Source organism: Protopterus annectens, chromosome 7.part1 (assembly GCF_019279795.1).
Source record: "Protopterus annectens isolate FY-2018-M chromosome 7.part1, PAN1.0, whole genome shotgun sequence".
NCBI classification, from domain to species: domain Eukaryota; kingdom Metazoa; phylum Chordata; order Ceratodontiformes; family Protopteridae; genus Protopterus; species Protopterus annectens.
Genome location: NC_056740.1, coordinates 743,318 through 765,000, shown reverse-complemented (window position 1 = coordinate 765,000; position 21,683 = coordinate 743,318). Strand labels below are relative to the sequence as shown.

The window sequence follows — 21,683 nt, the reverse complement described above, 5'->3', positions numbered from 1 at the left end:
TGTGTGTGTGTGTGTGTGTGTGTGTGTGTGCGCGCACGTGTTGGAGTGTAAGAGAAAGTACATGGGTTAAATGCTTTTATGAGTGTGAGTAAGTATAGGGGAGCTTGTTTGTGGTTTAGTGGATGTGTGTGTGTGTGTGTGTGTGTGTGTGTGTGTGTGTGTGTGTGTGTGTGTGTGTGTGTGTGTGTGTGTGTGTGTGTCTGCCTGTGTCTGTGTGTGTTGGAGTTTAAGAGAAGGTAGATGGGTAAATGCTTTTGTGAGTGAGTATAGGGGAGCCTATTTGTGGATCTGTGTGTGTGTGTGTGTGTGTGTGTGTCTGTGTGTGTGTGTGTGTGTGTGTGTGTGTCTGTGTGTGTCTGTGTCTGTGTGTTGGAGTGTAAGAGAAGGTAGATGGGTAAATGCTTTTGTGAGTGTGAGTGAGTATAGGGGAGCTTGTTTGTGGATTACTGGATTTGTGTGTGTGTGTGTGTGTGTGTGTGTGTGTGTGTGTGTGTGTGTGTGTGCGCGCGCGCATGTGTTGGAGTGTAAGAGAAAGTACATGGGTAAATGCTTTTGTGAGTGTGAGTAAGTATAGGGGAGCTTGTTTGTGGTTTAGTGGATGTGTGTGTGTGTGTGTGTGTGTGTGTGTGTGTGTGTGTGTGTGTGTGTGTGTGTGTGTGTGTGTGTCTGCTTGTGTCTGTGTATGTTGGAGTTTAAGAGAAGGTAGATGGGTAAATGCTTTTGTGAGTGTGAGTGAGTATAGGGGAGCTTATTTGTGGATTTGTGTGTGTGTGTGTGTATGCTTGCACTGGTGCCTGAATGTGTATATGTTTCTTGAGGTTGCCTTTGCTAACCCAATACTGTAGTTACTAGGGAGAACACTAGTACCATCAGGTTTGACAGTGAAGTGTTTAATTCAAAGACATGGTAATAAGCTGCTAATGATGTTTTTTTTTCACAGTGTGGCTTTACTATGTCTTTGAATGAGAATTTCTCTCTATCACACCAATTAACAACCTACTGTTAATCCCAAGATGGGGCAAGAGTTGATAATCTCAGAGTCAACAGAATGCTTGTCCAAAGTTATTTCATTTCCTAAATTGTTACAGTCATACATTAAACCCGCACAGCGAAAATCAACAAATATTGATATGTCAGTATAAAATTGTTACACCTTTGCCACTTCATGCCATTTTAACAAATACTGACATCAACACATATTGATGTATCACTACAAAATTATTATACCTATGCCATGTCATGCCATTTTAGCAAAATAGTGGCATTTATTGCAGTTTTACATATTTGGGGGTAAAACTAACTACTCAGTTAACATTTTACATGTCTGTAATCGTCTAAGAAACCCACTGCCATAAAGGTCAGTGACACAATAATTATCCAAGGGGTCTGTAATTCTTACTTTGAAAAATGCTTGAACATTATCTACACAGAATACCAGAGTAACCAAGAAGTAACAAACAAAGCTGATTATCGGAAAGTAAGTGCAAAAAGGAGGTATTCAGTTTTAACTGTAATATTAAGGAGATGCTGTAAGAGTTTAAATCCACACTAATAATAAGAATACTGTTGTTGAAAGACTGCAACAAATAACAAAAATAAAGTCCTTTATACAAAAATAGCAATGGTCCATGATACTATGCATTTCAGTGGGTGACTTACCTGAACTAAATCCCTGTCGATGGCTTGTGGTATTAGCCCTGACAATTTCTTCAGCCTAAAAACTTATATTCATTAACACATTATACACAATAAACTGTAATAAAATAAAAATGGTACAACGTTATTGTTCATATCTAATAAGAGGTGTTATTACACACCAACTAACTACTGTTGTGTTGACAATTTTTTTCAGTTTAAAGCGTGCAAGAGCCTAGTGCAGTAAAAGGTTTACATCATGTCAGTGTTTTAAAGGTCTGAGGTTGTCTCCACACATCACTAAGCTGCTATTGCAGGGTTAACTTGAAACCTTTGGGTACAAAGTTGAGTGGTCACTCTGGTAAACCTAAAGGCATCTTAAAAAAGTTAAGCATGAACAGTCACATAACATATTTAGACTTAGTAAGAAATATCAAGACTGGGTCAATTATGTATGCATTTATATTAAAGCAGTTAGAAAATCACACAGGCATCCTAACTGATAAAAAAACAAACTAAAATTGCAACACTGTTCATATCTAAGTTCAGCAGAGGGCAAGCTTTGTCCCACTGGGCTATGGGCTAGGGTTGCAAGATGGAAGCATTTTTTTTGACACAGAAAAACATCCAGGCCCAGCTAAAATTTGCAAAACATTACATCAAGTCTCCCAAAAGCATGTGGGAAAATGTGCTATGGTCTGACAAAGACCAAGGTTGAACTTTTTTGCCACAATTCCAAAAAGTATGTTTGGCACAAAAACAACACTTTGCATCACCAAAAGAACACCATCTCCATGGTGAAGCATGGTGGAAGCAGTGTCATGCTTTTTGGGTAGCTTTTCTTTAGCTGGAACTGGGACTTTAGTCAAGGTGGAGGGAATTATGAACAGTTCCAAATACCAGTCACTTTTGTCCCAAAACCTTCAGGCATCTGCAAGAAAGCTGAAGATGAAGAGGAATTTCAGCTTTCAGCATGACAATGACCCCTAGCATACATCCAAATCAACAAAAGAATGGCTTCACCAGAAGAAAATTAAAGTTTTGGAATGGCCCAGCCAGAGGCCAGACCTAAATTCAGTAGAAAAACCTGTGGGTTGACCTGAGGAGGCCTGTTCACAAGAGATATCCATGCTATCTGACAGATTTGGACCGCTTTTGCAAGGAAGAGTGGGCAAATATTGCCAAGTCAAGATGTGCCATGCTGATAGACTCCTACCCAAGAAGACTGAATGCTGTAATTAAATCAAAAGGTTCTTCAACAAAGTATTAGTTTAAGGGTGTGCATACTTATGCAACCAGCTTATTGCACGTCTCCGTAAGGGGAGATTTCCATTTACTTCAGGGTAATAAATAGAAATCTCTGTAAAGGGGAGATTTACATTTACTTCAGTGTAGTGCGGTCTCTGAGTTGGTATATTTAAGTAGCGTGGGTTGTGGGGGTGCAGGGGGGCTTGACCCCCTGCCTACACCGTTTAGTTTTTTTTTTTGTTGTTTTTATTTTTTCTTCTGAACATTCGATGTTTTAATAGTTCGATCACTAAAGGTCGACCTTTTGTGATTCGAACTGTTAAATACTCAATGTTCTAATATAGACCCCACCCTGTACCCCCCCTCCCCCATATTTAAATATACTAACTCCACAGTCTCACAGCTGTGTTGAAAAGTGAAAATACTACAATCACTGCCAATGCATGTATGCAAACCAGATCAACAGAGATTATGGACATATATATGTATGTGTATATATATATATATATATATGTGTGTGTGTTTTGTGTAGGTTTGTGTATGTGTATGTATATATATATATATATATATATATATATATATATATATAAATATGCATGTATGTATGTATAAATATATATATATATATATATATATATATATATATATATATATTTATATATGTGTGTGTGTGTATGTAGATATGTGTATATATATATATATATATATATATATATATATATATATATATAAAAATATATATGCATATGTATGTATATATATATATATATGTGTGTGTGTGTGTGTGTGTGTGTGTGTGTGTGTGTGTGTGTGTGTGTGTGTGTGTGTGTGTGTGTGTGTGTGTGTGTGTGTGTGTGTGTGTGTGTGTGTGTGGATTCACTTTAGAAGCTCGAAATGCTGAAATGTCGAAATTCAGTATTTTGAGCCCATAAAGTGGAATCCTGAAAAGAGCAAAAGCTTAGAAGCGCAAAATTCAAAACCTCGAATACCGGAGGTTTTGAATTTCAGCCTTCTGAGGTTACACTGTGGTTGCAGATTCATGTAAATGTGTGTGCTAAGGGTTTTGTGTAGGGGCTGGGGTGTGTGTTAATGTGTTTTGTTGCTGTGATGTGCGTGTGCGAGCAGAATGTAGCTTGTGTGGTGGTGTTGTATGTGTGTTTGTATGTAGTGCGACCTTGGAGTTAGAATATATAAGTAAGGGGGTATAGGGGGCACAGCCCCCCACATTGGGGGTGCAGGGGGGCTTGCCCCTGCTTTTAAGTAGTAGAGAGCTTGTGTTTTTGTGTGGGAAGGATGGTGCGTGTGTGTGTGTGTGTGTGTGTGTGTGTGTGTGTGTGTGTGTGTGTGTGTGTGTGTGTGTGTGTGTGTGTGTGTGTGTGTGAGTGTGCATTAGAAGCGCAAAATTAAAAATTTCCATTGTGCGAGATTTTGAATTTCACGGTTCTGTGTTTTCTTGGTTTTAAAGATTCAACTTTATAGCTTCGAAATACTGAATTTTGACATTTCAGTATTTCGAGGATATAAAGTGAATCCGTGTCTGTATGTGTGTGTTGTGTGTAGGTATATGTATATACCTCTACATACAGGTGGTTCCTACTACACATACAGTTTTGCAGTGTATTTGCCCAGAAAACTCACAGCCTTAGTTTAGGCTGACAAGGAGCTTGTATCTTACAACCCTTTGGTCATAATCTCACATATTCAAACAAAAGTCCGCTTGATTTTTAAAATGATTTAAACTAGGTGCCTTTCTAGCATCAGTATGGAGTTTATTCCAGAGTCTATCTGCTCTTACAGAAACAACTCCCTCTTTCTTGTTTTATTAAAACTTGGAACAACTGGAAAATAGTTATTGTTTTTTTTTTTCACTTGATGCAATACAAGTGATGCCCATGTGCATGTGGACAGCTCTTCACTGTAAAAGCATCTATATATTATATTAAATCACCCTGATGAACATGTAACAAACCAAATGAAGCCCTAAGTTTCAGTCTATCCTTGAAACATAGCATACTTTTTTGTTGTAACAGCATTCCTATTCCTTCCATATGACTACTAAAAGTTTTCTGAATCCTTTCCATTTCTTCATTTGTGTCTTATTATTATTACAAATAGTCCCATAATCAGAATCACAGCTTGGGTGGGTGAAAATGTCCGTGGGTGTAGTCTTCATTCGAGGCTTTCAGTTTCTGAATGCCAGTAATGCATTTGTCTTCATTGCTTCCCAGTCATGGTGTTTGTTTTTCAGAGTACCTCAAAGCCTGTCTGCAGTGTAATTCACCAGGCAGATGGTTCCAGGTGCTTTTAGGAAAAGGGACAAAGTGTTGGTCGCATTCATGACTAAGTCTCCTGACAACATTGCTGCCAAACTTCTTTAGATCCTCCAAATATCCCACAGTGTAGGAAACAGCAAGAAGGTCAACAAACAACCACATTTTTCTGCTGGAACCTGACTACAACAGAATCATCTACCAAACTGTAATCCCTTCCAGCATTTGTAACATTCACAACTGGCAGAACTAATGTAAAAAATACTATAGGCTCTCCACGCAGCAACACACTTATTAACTCTGCTAGCAGTTGGCACAGAGGGTTAAAATTATGAGCTACAGTTCCTAAAGTACACAGTTTGATTCCTTCAGCCCTCATTTGCCTACAGTGTGAATTTAAACAAGTCATTTTACTGGAGCAGCTGAGAATTTTGGCTAGGCTTCTTACTGGTTTACTGGTCTGTAGGCCTATTGACTACCGATGAACTTTAAGTAGTAGAGAAGATTATCTACATAAAACAGTTATGACCAAACTTTAATAAAATGAAAAACAAAAAGCTGAAAAATATTTATTATCTCAAAAATCACTTGCACTCTATAGTGCCTAACAGCAATGAACTTGATATCACCATATGTGATCCCATACTTAAGAGGTTTTGCATCTAATTACCCCCCCCCCCCGAATTTAAAGGCTGGCACTTGGATTTTTGGGTTGGGGTGCAATTGCTCTTATGGGCTTTTGTTCTGGCTGAGGAGGCACACCCCACCAACACAGCTGGGGATAAGTTGGCTGGCTCCTGCTTGAATGAGTACCATCTTTGATGGACTGAAGTTATTAGTGGGGTAATCCCTTGACATTTTCTGAGGAGTGATATTTTGATCAAAATTAGACTGAAGTGAAGAAATTTGTATATATGTCTTGTGTAATTTTCTCTATTTTTCTGAAACTATATGCCTATTAGTCATAGCTCTCAACTGTTCAGATTTTCGCAGTATGTCCAGATTTTTGACTCATATTTTTAGTCTGTTTCTCATAAAATTGTAGTTATCTGGCAAATCATTGAGGACTGAAGTTAGAAAATAATGGCAGACATTTGATTTTCTGACTTCATATCCTTCAGAAAATCCATGCTAATGCAAAACATGTTATTCTAAGTTTATAAGAGCAGTATTTAAAAAGTGCCCTATTTTTGGACCTATGTTCCTCTCATTATTTGTGACTTTGTCCAGATTTCTTGCTGTAAGAGGTTGAGAGGTATGCTATTATTGTTTGTGCTTATTTTGATGATTATGTGTAAGGTGGGATGGAGTAAGTGTAGACACTTTAGGATTTGTAGGGAGGGAGATATTTTGAGCTGATGGATGTTACCAGGTTTGGTATCATTTGGTTAAATTATTGTTATTATTATTATTATTATTATTATTATTGTTATTGTTGTTATTGTTATTATTGCTGTTATTATTGCTGTTACTAGTATTTTTATGTTTAAAACTCCAGACAGACATGGGAGTGATGAGGTAGTAATTAGATTTATGTTGTGTTACCTTACAGAGGTGCTATTCAGTTAGAGGCCTACAGGCCATGTCTGGCCCATGAATCATTGTAAGTGTCATTTTGTGACGATTTTTAATCTGTGCTGGATCCTCTGAATCTCAGAAAACAAACCCTCATTCAGGCTTTAAAAATCCATTGATTCCAGGTGCTAGTTTGGTCTGCTTCACAAAAGTAAGTTTCTAGCTTAATGGCAGGATCCATTTGGAATAATAGAAAATTTAAATGATGTCAGCGTCAGGATTAAACAGATTGGTAACAGAAAGCCAGAACACATATACTGTATCTGTGTTTTAAAGCCATTGAAAGATGGGCAGACCTTTGTCATTAGCTTAATGGCAAAAACCTCTGTGCCTGTAGCTCAGGTGGATGATGTTTTATCTAAGCCCCAGAAAAAAGAGTTATGGGAGTTTCTGTTAAGAAACAAATTAAGTATTTTCAGAATTGTCTGTCCAGACAAACCTGGTTCAATATCATACTGAGCCCATTTGGGGAGAAACGATTAATATAAAATCTTAAAGAATGAATTTAGAGTTTAGTAAACCCTTCATATTGTAAAAAAATGCATGAGAGGAACGCCTATGGGCAGTGCTTTCACAGGACTTTAATGGGGAAGAACAAATCTGTATGCTTTTTAAGTCACAAACTAATCAGAACTGAGGCAAGGTATTTCACTACTGAGAGGAAATGCCTGGTGATCAGTTGGGTGCTTTCATCACCGAAGTTTTATCTCCTGAGCAGGTACTGTGGGTGTAGACCTTGCCCTTCCCCTGGTCTGGCTGTACAAGCAACAAGATGGGAATACTAAGCTTTCCTGATGGGTTCTTTGATTATAGTCTTTCAAATTCACTGTGAAACATCTTGTCGGCCTAAAACAGGATTTCAAGCTAGGAGGGGCAAAGTAACGCAGTCTGGCATGTCTCATGCTAGAATGTGTCAGTACTTTTGTAAAGTGTTGAGATGTGATATGTTTAATATGATATGTTGTAAATAATGTAGTAAATACTGGTAACAAACAACCACCTGATTAGTTTAATGTTCAAAAAGGAGGACTATGACCATGGAAATGAAAAAGTTGGCCTATCACTGTGTGTGGTGGTGGTGAAGATGGGGGAAAATCTTGAGCAGCCTAAGAAAGTCTCGAGATAGTCTACTGAGAATCCATCCAGAAAGAAGCTGACTGAATTTATTTTGGGACTAAATCTAAACTGGTATGAGAGACTGCAGAGTTTTTGTATTGTTTTATGACCTGAAGAACAGTTTCCATTTTATTCTGATACTCTGTCTCTCTACATACAGTATATGTAAGTTTATATGTACACATACACAAACATGTATTTGCATATATCAGTATACACATATATTGTGATGTTTTAGATAGTAATCATGTCTGGTTTCCTTCCATGCAGGTTTCTGTTTCATTAACGAAACATAAAATCAAATTCCACTATCACCAAAAGAAAAAGCAATAAATAAACAATAACAGAAACCAAACTTGCAGTGAGAATACAAATTCAGATAATTTAATATTTCAATTGCCATAAGTCTAGTCAACCTAGTTGACTTTTTTGAAACGGTTACCAAGGCCATAGATGAGGGAAAGGTAGTCCACACAGCCTACCTGGACCTCGCAAAGGCCTTCAACACCATTCCCCACTCTGGCATTATAGATAAGCTTACCAGCTTGAACATTAACCCCTATGTCACGAGACGGGTTGCCAACTGGCTCATGGATAGAACTCACATGGTCAGAGTTGCGGGTGCCATGTCCGACTCTAAACCGGATACAAGTGGCGTCCCACAGGGCTCAGTCCTGGGACCCCTCCTGTTCGGTATATACTTCTCTGAGGTACAGGCAAGCATGGTAGGACTATGGCTGACCAAGTTCGCAGATGATTGCAAACTGGGGGCCATAATCGACTCTCTGGCTAACACGGACAGCTTCCAGAAGGGTCTCACAGAAATGAATACCTGTTGTCAGAACCATGGCCTCAAGCTAAATGCCAAAGAGTGCATAGTCATCCCCTTTGGGAAAAACAAAGTGCCCACGAACTACGATGTAATTAGGGATCTGGGGACCCAAGTAGATAGCAACCTCTCCTTTGACAATCACATTGCCAAAGTGGTTAGAAAATCCTTCTATGTAGCCCACCTAATCACGAAAGGGTTCAAATCTAGATCAAGAAAGGTCATTGTGCCCCTCTACTCATCGCTCATCAGGCCCATAATAGAGTACAATGCCCCATTTGGGATGTATCTTACTCGACACCTGCAACAGCTGGAAAGACCACAGAAGTACCTCACCAAGAGGATCGTGGGCCTCAAACAGATGCCCTATGCAGCTCGACTAAAGAAACTCCAGCTCTACTCGGTTGCTTAGCGCCTACTCAGAGGTGATCTCTGCCTGACGTACAAGGCCATGTCTATCTCGGAATGAATGGACATGCTCCACCTCAAGAAAACCAAATCTCTTAGAGCCACACGCTCCAGGGATTTAAACCTCAGCACAACAATAAATAAGACATGCTGGAGGGATAGATTCCTATCCCAAAGGCTTCCCTTGCTCTGGAATAGAATCCCAATCTATGCTAGGCAAAGCCCCCACTGACTGTCTTCAAGAGAAATCGTGACGAGTGGATGGAAAATCGTAAATTTACCCCTGAGATCACTTCAGTGGACCTGCTGGATAGAGGCTCAGGAAACTAATCTAAAAGGGAGGCGAAAGCCAACACATTCTGGCTAGGCTTACAAATGCCCTTGGGCAGATAGCCTAGTACCTACCTATAACACAATGCATGCTTAGGCTTCCATTAACAGTTGACAGCCTATTAGTTTTGCACCTTGTTTAAATAAGCTCACCAAGTGAAAAAGTCTCTGTATATCACTGTCTTTTTTGCCTAATAATAAATCCATAATCAAAGGTTTAAGGAAACAATCACACAAATGTTAAAGTCTTTCACCACCTTGAACTTAGCTGCACATGTAGTGCAATACAGGTAAACTTCAGATTCTCCACTACCAGGACTTCAAGTGGTACATATGGACTCTTCTCAGGATGCCTGCCTTGGAGCCAGTTGTTCCAGCATTAATCAATATGTCTCTTCGCCATGAACAAATCTGCAACCAAATTGTCCAGACTCTTCTGGACTTTCCTAATGACTTCTCATATTTTGAATCTGCCTACTACTTATACAGGAGTAAGCTGTCAGCAATTCCTTCACCTCAAAGTCAGGTGTGCTGTGGTTTAAAGTTGTCAGTCCCCATTACACTTTTTTGTTAATGCTCTTCCATACTAACCATTCTAATTTGATTATACCAATTACGTACTCCTTGTTTGGCCCCACACTACTAGCATTATGCTAAACTGCCTTGCCTCCAGCCAGATTGTCCTACCTGCTGGGTTTTTATCTAGTAGAGCTGTTACTCTTATGTCACAATATATGCAGTGCTATATTCTGTGCACACACATACACACGTGTGTGTGTGCGTTTGCATGTGTGTGTGTATATATACATATATATATATATATATATACATATATATATATATATATATATATATATATATATATATATATATGTATACACATACATACATGTATATATATATGTGTGTGTGTGTTTGTGTATATATATATATATATATATATATATATATATATATATATATATATATATATACACACACACACACACACACACACACACACATATATATATATATATATATATATATATGTGTGTGTGTGTGTGTGTGTGTGTGTGTGTGTGTGTACAGGAACTTGATGAATAAGGCAAAGTTGTCAAAGAAGTGAATTTCTTCTAAAAAACTGTTGAAAAATGAACTTTGAGAAAAAAATGCTTAAATATGCCATCCTTGAGACAACCTTAAGATTGTACAACACTGGATAAAGGAGAAAAATTCTTCAATCTCAGGTATTCAGCATCGTGCAATTTATCCGTCTCCCACTTAATCTGTTTGAACTGTATTCTGTTCTATGACTTTACCCATCACATAATAATTTTGAACAGATTACCTTTGGACTATATAGTAATTTGTCATCATTACCAGGAACAGACTGGTAAAGTATCTACACGTAGGCCTACTTACTACCTGTCCCACTTTGCGAGGGACAGCCCCTCTTTGAGCAGCTGTGTCCTGAGAAAAAAATCTAAAAAATGGCAAGTATCCTGAGATTTTGTTACATAAAACAGTCATTTTGTATCTGAAACACCTAAATGTTATATAAAATTGCATAAGCAACTCAAATGCTACAAGAAAAAAGTTGTTTATTTTGCCAAGAAAGTGAAGTTCTGTCCTTTGCACTGTCTGTGGGTATGTTTTGGCCTTTAAAATCTCACATTTCTACAGAAAATTTATTTTGCCAAGAAAGTGAAGTTCTGTCCTTTGCACTGTCTGTGGGTATGTTTTGCCCTGCAAAATCTCACATTTCTACAGAAAATACCCCACTTTGGGCATTTGAAAAGGTGGCAATGATAATCTGTGTGGTGCCACTGTTGGTTCCAGTTTACATAATTAGTCTCCTTTCTAAAGTAATTGAATAGGCCTGCTTTATATAGTTAGTGGATGGTTAACATACAAAATGTTATTGTTTAAATAAGCTAAAGTTATATGCAAAGTGTACCTCCCACTACCATGTGTCTGACTTTAGTAACTAAGATGCAGATTGTTTGGGTGGTCCAACATTTGAGTTATAATAATAGGACATACAGTGAAGTGCCCGTAGCTTGGAAGGGGACATTAGGAAGAACGGTTTATCCTGCACATAGCATACTTTGATTTCATGCTCTGTTCTGTATTTGTAATGATGTCTTCTTAACATGCTATACAGTTAAGCAGAGCAATGCTTATTTGTTAATTGCTTTTTTTTTTCATTTATCTGTTGATGTGCATATAACTAAGGCATACAGTTTAAAGAACAATTTGCTCTCAAATACTTTACAGCTTGAGTAATTATTATGCCATCAGTATAATGTGTTTTAATATTCTTGCTTATTCACAATTGTTCTATTTTTCTTTTTTATTTTGTTATCACTCCCTGGGACATTTTCAGTGGCTCCCCTGACTGTGCTGTATCACCTGTTTTTTTTTTTTCCCAGGGTCAGCATCCAGATATCTGTGAATGTTATTCATAGTGATTTATATGACACTGACGTAACTTTGATAACCATGCATGTAAAGTATTTGTATAATTTTAGGAAGTAATACATATATATACAGAATTGTGCTTTTAAACTGGAATCTCTTTATGGAACAGTTTTTGTCTTCATGGCCCAGGTTGTGGCTGAAACGGATCTTTGTACCAGTTCACTTACCTGATAAACAAATGTAATTAATTAATTAATAGCTAAATAACTAAATGAATACAGAGATAAATACAGACTGAGTGAGAGCCCAACAGTCATCTGTTCCTGTTTGATGGCTTGATCAGTGTATCTTTCCACCCAGAGATGAGAATTGGATTTTAGTGCATCAGGTGAATATACTAGTCCCATAGAGGTCCCTGCCGCATTCCTCCTAAGTCACTCCAGTAGATGGTCAGTCTTTTATCACTCAAGATGTATAACTTTGTTTTGTTCCTTACTGGAGTTTCTCCTGCTTTGTCTTGTTTTGACTGAAGGTTATTTATTCCATCTGGTACATAGTTTACCTGCTATTAACTAGGTAAGCCTTGTCAGACTCAATTGTCTGCTTATATAGGGTTACCATTGAGCTTTATTTTTTATTAAATGAGTTGTGGGGAGGCACAGTGGTTCAATGGGCAACACTGGCACTTCATAGCTGGAAGTTCTCCAGTTGGGTTCTCAGCTGGTGTTCCTTTCTCACTGAGTCTGTATGCCCTCCTGTTTGTGTGGGCTTTCTCTGGGTACTCCAGTTTCCTCCCACATTTCAAAGGTGAATCGTTGACTCTAAATTGCCTGTAGATGTGACTGCGTGTGTTATATAGGAAAAGACATGGGAAGCCCCCTATTTCTCCTTTTGCCTTGTAAACTCTGCAGGTAGTGGTGGCCGTCCACAGGGTCACTCTAGGTGCCAGATACAACTCATAAGAGAGCAAGTGAGTCCCACCATATTCAGCTATACAATGAGGAGTCAGTCTCAAGGCCAATAGGTAACATTTTCACTGACAGCTCATAAGTACTGTTAGCCGGCTTTACTGCTCTGTAGTTACATGGGGTCCGAAGAGATGGAATAAAAAGGCTATGAAGGAATATTACTGTAGAACCTGATAGAAAGACTAGGTAAAACTGTCTTGGCCCAGTGCATAACAAAACAAACTAGTAAATCTGAAGTCAAATTAAAACGACTAATACTTATTCCATTCCAAATAGCCTAAAGCAAATTTAGAAAAAAAAATGTAGAAAACTTGAATCAGTTAAACATATCAGCAAATTTGTACTACCCTATAAATGTAAAAATGAATAAAGTCAGTCTTTTTGTCTACAGAACATCTGAATAATACAGTCTCACATCTCTACAGTTTCATTTCAAGAAGAGTCTTGCATAGTCTGTTGGAAATTGAATTTCCTTTAGTCTGCTGCCAAAATGTATGCTGATTTCAATGTTCAGCCAAAAAATGTGAAGACCTTTTTTCTTGTGGCCTGGGAAGTTATTCAGGCTTATTTATGAAGTTATTTCTTTGTTGTCTGTTCCTTATCTCCTCATAGTAATTCTGCTATTGTGATGAGCACCGGATAATTAAACATGTGCTAAGATGTGTCACTGGTATCAGCAAGGGCCATAGACACGTAAAGCACTGGATGAGCTATTCTAATTTGGAAAAAAAACGTAATGGGAATGTGAATTCTAAATCCCATTATGTTTTTTATTAAAGACAAAGGTTTCAGTAAGATGCAAAACATTTTCATTTTTTGAGATGCCAGCACTGTGTGTATTTTTTAAGGCTAAACTGGCTGTAGAAAGAAACTGACGCTTGTCAGATAATGTTTTCTATTTCTCCTAAAATCCCATTTGAGTTGCTGTAAAATTTGAACATCGTAGCAAAAAAAAATCTAGTGTTGGACAACTGCCAGAAACATTGCTGAGATTACACTGATTTAATTATACATGAAATTATCAACAAGCACCCTGTTGGCACAGTTTGTTTGGAGAGACTGGCTGTCAGAGGTTAGCCTAGCCACCTGCACATTTCAGTGAGATCTCTAAAAAATAGCGGTACAGAACAAAAAGATAAGTTTGAGCCCAAGAACATGTAAGAGGTGTTACAGATGGTGATTTTAATAATAAGTCTGTAGTTTGTTTTAATAATGTGCATTCTGGTGATGTATGTGTGCTGTAATTTTTAATTCATAAGGAATTGATTTCATATAGGAGAGGCAATGCTGGGCATTCTGTTAGATGTTTAACAACTTGATTTATTATTGAGTTTAAATCTTAAAAACAACTAGGAGACAAAATTAATGCAACTTGGGATGCTAAATATTTATTGTGATATGTCTTTTATTGAAAATAATGGATTATGACTTTAAAATGCTTTTTTTCTTTCCCCTCAAGATCCAACCCATTTGCTCCTTTTCTTCACTCATTTGACCCATCCATTCCAGGGGGATGGGAGACAGGCTAGGCAAGACTACCCAGGACTCCCAATCAGCCCTCCATTCCATGGTGAAAATAAGGTTGTAAGGGCATGACTTCTTACGGTCCTGGGGAATGGACTACCCTTTCTGTCTCAGAGTGCTCCATTTGCCCCTCTTGACAGCTCCTTTACGCTCTGTGATCACAGTCTCCCTTAGGGAACTATGCCTCCATATGCCGAATTCCCCACAGCTACACAGTGTGGATGTACTATTGACAACACAGAATTGGCATACCTTGTACACCTGTTAGGTGTCATCTGTGCGGTAAACCAGAGCCACATCCCTCTCACCAGTATGTGTGAGCTAACAGCCACTGTTCACTCCCATCCACCCCTGCCAGCTTCTGCAGACACCCACGGTGCTAATCCAAGTCAGGTGACCTATGCCATAGTCTTGCAGCTTTAAATCACTTAATATTTTAATTAATGCTTTGTTCTGATTTATTAATTATTGTTTTAGGCTATTGCACTCTGTAATGCATTGTTTCACTCCTTGAAGGAGAATCACTAAGATGACAGGGTGCTGAAGCTATACTTTTGATTTGTCCGAATAAAGGTTTTGACTATTTTAGGTTGTTTCTTTCTAAATTACGTTGTTGGTGCATTTATCGTATGAATACAAGAGGTATTGACTAGTAACTGATGCCCCTGTACAGCTAAGATATTACCATCATAATTATGAAACTAGACTTTTGTTATTGTTTGTTTTAATGACTCATACAAATGGTATTTGTGTTCCTGCTAGGCAAAGGAGCCTTCATAACAATGCAACATTTGGAGGTTGTTTCCTCTATATTAGTGATCTTATTTTAGCTTTTGTTTTCCAATTTCTACAGAAAAAATGTTTGAGTGCATGCATAAAATTAATTTGTCTGCTAAGTTGCAACTTTATAGTTCAGTTTCACTTGTATGTAGGAATAGTACATTTTAGATCTTGTTTGACAGGTTTTAAACAAGGTCCACCAAAAGGAGTTTTAGAAGGTTACTAAAGCAATAACCCACGCCTGGGTGTGGGTAATGCTGTATTTACCCACGGTTGGCATGGTTTGGTCCCGAGGCTGAAGCCCGAGGGACCAAACAAAGACAACCGTGGGTAAATACAGCATTACCCACACCCAGAAGTGGGTTATTGCTATTATACCATGACATTATTTAAGAAAAGAAACTATTACTTTTCTTAAATAATGGCATAGTATAATGCCTGTTTACTGCCCTTCCGCAGATGTCTGGCATCCGGCAGTTCTGATGTACTGCGCGCCTGCGCAGTACATCAGAGCTGTGGGCAAAAGCAACGGAGAAAGCAAGATCTCCGTTGCTTTTTTTTTTACTGTTTTCGCTAAGTTAAATGGGTTTAACATAGCAAGACAGTTTTAAAATAAGCAACGGAGATGTCCGTTGCTTATTTTAAAACTGTCTCGCTATGTTAAACCCATTTAACATACCGAAACAGTAAAAAAAGCAACGGAGATCTTGCTTTCTCCGTTGCTTTTTTTTTAAAACCCGTCTCGCTATGTTAAATGGGTTTAGCATAGCGAGACAGCTTTAAAATAAGCAACGGAGATCTCCGTTGCTTATTTTAAAGCTGTCTCGCTATGTTAAACTCATTTAACATAGCGAGACAGTGTTTTAAAAGTAGAGTTATACTAATGGAAAAAAGTCCGGGCGACCAGACCTTTTTCCATTAGTATAACTCAATTTACAATGTGCACGCTGGCCAATCAGCGTGCACGTTTTGGGGGGGTCATGGTATAATTAAGTATTTTGTAGTTATTTCTCACCTGCTGTTGATGAAGAATTGTTAAAAGGCCATCCTTATTGATGGGAAATTATTTTTACTGAAGAACATGGACTAGATAGCTTGAATGGATCTTTTTTTTCTAGCAAACATATTATCATGCTCATTTTAGAAGTGGTTCCCCTCATACATTTAACATCTTGCAATGTTTCTGTTTAGATGTAGGAGTATTTAGTATGACGTTAATACATTTGAGCAAGGTGCAGTAACATTATGTGATAAAAAATATATATCTATAAATATATATATGTATATATATATATATATATATATCTATATAAAAATATAAATATATAATGGTGCTGTTGTAGTATGGTATTTCTTCTCTTTTCTCTCTTGTGACTCAAATGTCTATTAGCAGAGTATTGCACTTTCTTATGTGTCTATCTGTGTACATGTGGCTGCTTTACAGTGTACCTTTTAAATTCAGTCCATGTCAGTTTGCTGACAAGTACCTTTTTGTAAATATTATTGAGTAATGTACAGAACAGATGTTTTTCATTTTAGAAGGATGGTTGTATACATTGGTCTGTGGGCAGGTTACCTTATTTAAATGAAATGTTTTGACTTCACCAGTTAGTGGCTCTGAGGAAACAGAAAGAATTATTTCTTTTTCTGTATTCTTTTTGTATCCTGTTGCCTGCAAGACATCAGACCTCCTGCATGGTTCGGCTCATGTGGGCTGAGAGACAGTCGCAGGAGGCCATCATTCAGGCAGCCTTCATATATTTTCTTATTTAAGCTTAACTCCTCCCTCAGCAGTTAGTGTATGTGATTGCATACATGAGGGTTTATTATTTCTTCCTTTGTGAGTGTGCATGTTCCTTCACATACCCCATGATGGCTTGCATGGGAACATAGCTTGGTAGAAATTAGCATATATCTCTGATGCATATGTTTTCTGCATGCAATGTCTGTCTTTTCAGTAGGTACCAGCAATGCACTGGGCCAGAACACCTCCTGTCTCTCACAATGGACCAGATGAAATTGGTAGTTTGTCGCCTCACAGTAAGACGCTGACCGGTTCGACTCTCAGCTAGAGCATCTTCTGCGTGGAGACATGAGTGAATGGGCGTACCTTTGTTGAAGGTTGTGCGTCAGGGCTGGCAACTCGGCACGTAAAAATCAATTGCCAATCATTAGTGGACTGGAGTTCCGCTGTCCTGACCCCTAACCGGGAAAAGCCGAAAGACACAACAACTACTACCCTCTCCATCCAGCTTTTCCAGTGTCCAAACTGCTGATCAGTTTCAGGTTAGCTGGGATGTCATCAGGGTTTTGTCCACCTATGAAGAACACCATACCCCTCACGTAGAGCTTGCACAGCCAACCAAACTAGAAAGAACACCAACGGCCAGCAAGTTAGTTCCAAAGCTTTATTCCATAACGAAAATGGACATAAAAATGCCCAAAACAGTACTTATACGATAGTTCAAACCGGTTTCGGCATCAAGCCTTCATCAGTGAAGCTGAATAACTGAACACCAGTGTATGAAGCACTCCTTATATATCCTGATACAAAATAATTCAACCAATCATATTGATTGTTGTAGTGCTGATTGCAGCTAAACATATATACACCCTATCTTTGGGTTTAGATACTATATTAATGCATAGAATGTCACTAAGCAACAAGTAGTATAAAAATAAGAATGGTCACATTATTGTAATCTATAAACAATAATACCTACACAAGAATATCTATATTTATATATATGTGTATAAGACAGTAGAAATAGTGTTTCATATGTTAGTTCCAATGATCATGTAAAATCCGCCAACAATCTAGACAAAGCATACTACAGAAGAATATATACTACTAACAAAGCAGTTTATATAATAGAATAATGTCAAAATATGGTAAATAGCTATATCACACATAATAACCATAATATATTACACTGTATTGTGGGAAACATAACAATCCCCACAATATCTATAATGTAATAATTGTATAGGATAAAGTGTGGATAAACATCATTAAGCCATCAGTGCTGTGTACCAATAGGACAACAGCCAAAATGAATTATATTTCATAAACGGTCATTAAGACCAGGAGAGAATAGGGCCCCCAGATGGATTATCCGGTATTTTTCCTTAGACGTCAGTGTATTTTCCCAACCCTGTTGATGACTTCTGGCCGTTGGTGTTCTTTCTGTCCACCTATGCCATGGAGCAGGGAAGCAGTGATTTGTTTCATGTTTCAGTACCACTCTGATTTCTATTTTAGTGCAGCCGCCGAGGTTCTCAGTGTGTGTAATATAGGACCTAGCATGCCTACGTTGATTTCCTGTCACCACTTCTAGTATTTTAATGTCATATAAGTGCTGTTTTTTAGTAGTACACTGTTACAGTTAGCTTTTTATTGATGACCAAAAACCATGCTCTATCAGTGCCACTGAAAATCTATAGAACTTATTTTAACTATGTTTGTATTAAAAAAAAAACAAATAAAAACAGATGGATTGAAATAAGTAAACATTGATAGTTTTCATGGGCAAGCTACTGATTCCTATATTTCCATGGCTATCATTTGCCATATATTAGCATTTTTAGATATGAAATGCCCTGCAAAATGTTGACAACATTCTAATTGACATACACACACATACACACACACACACACACACACACACACACACACACACACACACACACACACACACACACACACACATATATGCACAGACACACACACACACACACACACACATACACACGCACACATTTTTGTCTAAATATTCAGAACAAGCATTGGTAGATGATGCTAATATCCACTCTAGTATGCAGTTCAGAGAGCTGGAGCCAAACTAATGAAAAGTAAGTGACTGTTGCTGAGTAGGAGGTTATATTCAGTTTTCTTGTTGCTCTTTCCTAGGTGCCAAAGATGAGAGAGTGGCTCAGAGTGTGGGCAGTCCTACAGACTGTAGCTATATTACCTGGAAAAGTCAGTACTCAGCAGCAAGGTAAGTGCACATCATATGATTTGTGTAAAAAATGACTAATTAGTACCATGTTTTGTTTTAACCTGATGAGTTGTCTCCTTTACCTTTTTTATTTCTTTCTGTCCTTTACTTCATACTAATATTTCGTTCTCTCATTTTTATTTGCCTCGACCAGTCTGACCATCTTGACCTGTTTGGCTCATTTATCCCCTATCCAACTTGGTGTAGCACCCTATGTCACTCTGTAAAGCAATATAATAAAGCTTCACATTGTTACTATTGATTGAGCATTAGTATTTCATGACAATAAATACTTCAGGCTAAGTACTACAAAAAAAATTGCAAATGTAGATGTTTAAATGCTGAAGACTAGAAATTAATAATATCAGATAATGTTATGATTTCCTAGGTGCACTTAATCTTAGCAATTCTTTGGCAAATCAAGTAAAGTCCCTGGCTTACAAACAGACATGACAATGTATAGGTTATAAAACAGAACAGAAACGCAGACAAAATATAATGTTTCCAAAGTAAAAGTGAAATGTTTCATTATATTCCAGAATTATTTCTATCTTTGCTAAGCCATTCCTAGTTGCAGATGAGAGGTTCCTACAAAAGCAGATATTAAAATGTGCCAGTGAAGTATAAACTATAACAAGAATATATTGACTTCCAACAGCTATAACATCTATAATTATTTTAATTTAATATTAATATACTTATTAGAGTACTTTTGCCTTCAAAACAGCTGCATTGGGTATTAAAGCAAAGATAGCAAACAGTGTTTATTACCCATAAATATAATGAGTTAACATGTAATTGGCCTTTGAGGGAAACTATGCTAGCTTTCTTTTTCCTGTAGGCATCTCTATACTAAAGCAAGTATTGTGCCAGTTGTTCAGCGTTAAGATTTTAAAAACTCTCCTCTAAATAAAGCAAAATTACCATGAGAAGAAGGATTAAATTAAGTGTAGTCTGATTCACTGGCACTCATCATCATCTTCTTTTGGCTGTTCCTGTTAGGGGTCGCCACAGCGGATCATTTGTTTCCATTTCTTCTTGTCCTCTGCATCTTGCTCTGTCACACCAGCCACCTGCATGTCCTCTCTCACCACATCCATAAACCTTATCTTAGGCCTTCCTCTTTTCCTGTTACCTGGTAGCTTCATCCTTAGCATTTTTTCCCAATATACTCAGCATCCCTCCTCAGTACATGTCCAAACCAATGTAATTTTGCCTCTCTGGCTTTGTCTCCAAACCTTCCAACCTGAGCTGACCCTCTAATATACTTATTCCTGATCCTGTCCACCCTCGTCACACCCAGTGCAAATGTTAACATCTTTAACTTTGCCACATCCAGCTCTAACTCCTGCCTTTTTGTCAATGCCACTGTCTCCAACCCATATAACATAGCTGGTCTCACTACCCTCTTGTAGACCTTCCCTTTCACTCTTACTGGTACTCGCCTGTCACAAATCACTCCTGACACTCTTCAACACCCACTCCATCCTGCCTGTACTCTCTTCTTCACCTCTCTTCCACACTCACCATTACTCTGAACTATTGATCCCAAGTATTTAAACTCATCCACCTTCGCCACCTCTACTCCTTGCATCTTCAGCATTCCTCTACCCTCCCTCTCATTCACACACATATATTCTTAGTCCTGCTGACCTTCATTCCTCTTCTCTCTAAAGCATATCCCCATCTCTCCAGGATCTCCTCCACCTGTACCCTACTCTCACTACAGATCACAATGTCATCTGCAAGCATCATAGTCCACGGGGACTCCTGCCTGATCTTGTCTGTCAACCTGTCCGTCACCATTGCAAATATAAAGGGCTCAGAGCTGATCCTTGATGTAATCCCACCTCCACCTTAAACGCATCCGTCACTCCCACCGCAGACCTCACCGCTGTCATACTACCCTCGTACATATCCTGTACCACTCTTATATACTTGTCTGACACTCCCACCTTCCTCACACAATGTCACAACTTCTCTCTAGGCACCCTGTCATATGCTTTCTCTAAGTCTACAAAAGCACAATGCAACTCCTTCTGACCTTCTCTGTACTTCTGCATCAACACTTTCAGAGCAAACATCGCATCTGTAGTGCTCTTTCCCAGCATGAAACCATACTGCTGATCACTAATCATCATGTCCCTTCTTAACCTAGCTTCCACTACTCTTTCCCATAACTTCATGCTGTGACTGATCAATTTAATCCCACTGTAGTTACTACAGCTCTGCACATCACATTTATTCTTAAAAATCGGTACCAAAACACTTTTTCTCCATTCCTCAGGCATCCTCTCACTTTACAAGATTTCATTAAACAATCTGGTTAAAAACTCCACTGCCATTTCACCTAAACACCTCCATGCTTCCACAGGTATGTCATCTGGACCAACAGCCTTTCCATTCTTCATCCTCTTCATAGCTGTCCTTACTTCCTCCTTGCTAATCCATTGTACTTCATAATTCACTATCCCTACATCATCCAACCTTCTCTCCCTCTCATTCTCTTCATTCATCAACCCCTTAAAGTACTCTTTCCATCTGCTCAACACACTCTCCTCACTTGTGAGTACGTTTCCCTCATTATTCTTTATCACCC

General features: G+C 38.2%; 1 protein-coding gene across 1 annotated transcript in view; it reads left to right on the top strand.

Moving 5' to 3' along the window:
• Positions 1–21,683, top strand: part of LOC122807520 (collagen alpha-1(VII) chain-like) — a gene marked incomplete at its 3' end in the record, with an annotated part of 926,266 nt that overhangs the window by 169,737 nt on the left and 734,846 nt on the right. The window contains exon 2 of the mRNA XM_044078445.1: positions 18,997–19,084. Coding sequence (XP_043934380.1) covers positions 19,006–19,084 — 79 coding nt within the window. The remainder of the gene's footprint in view (positions 1–18,996; positions 19,085–21,683) is intronic.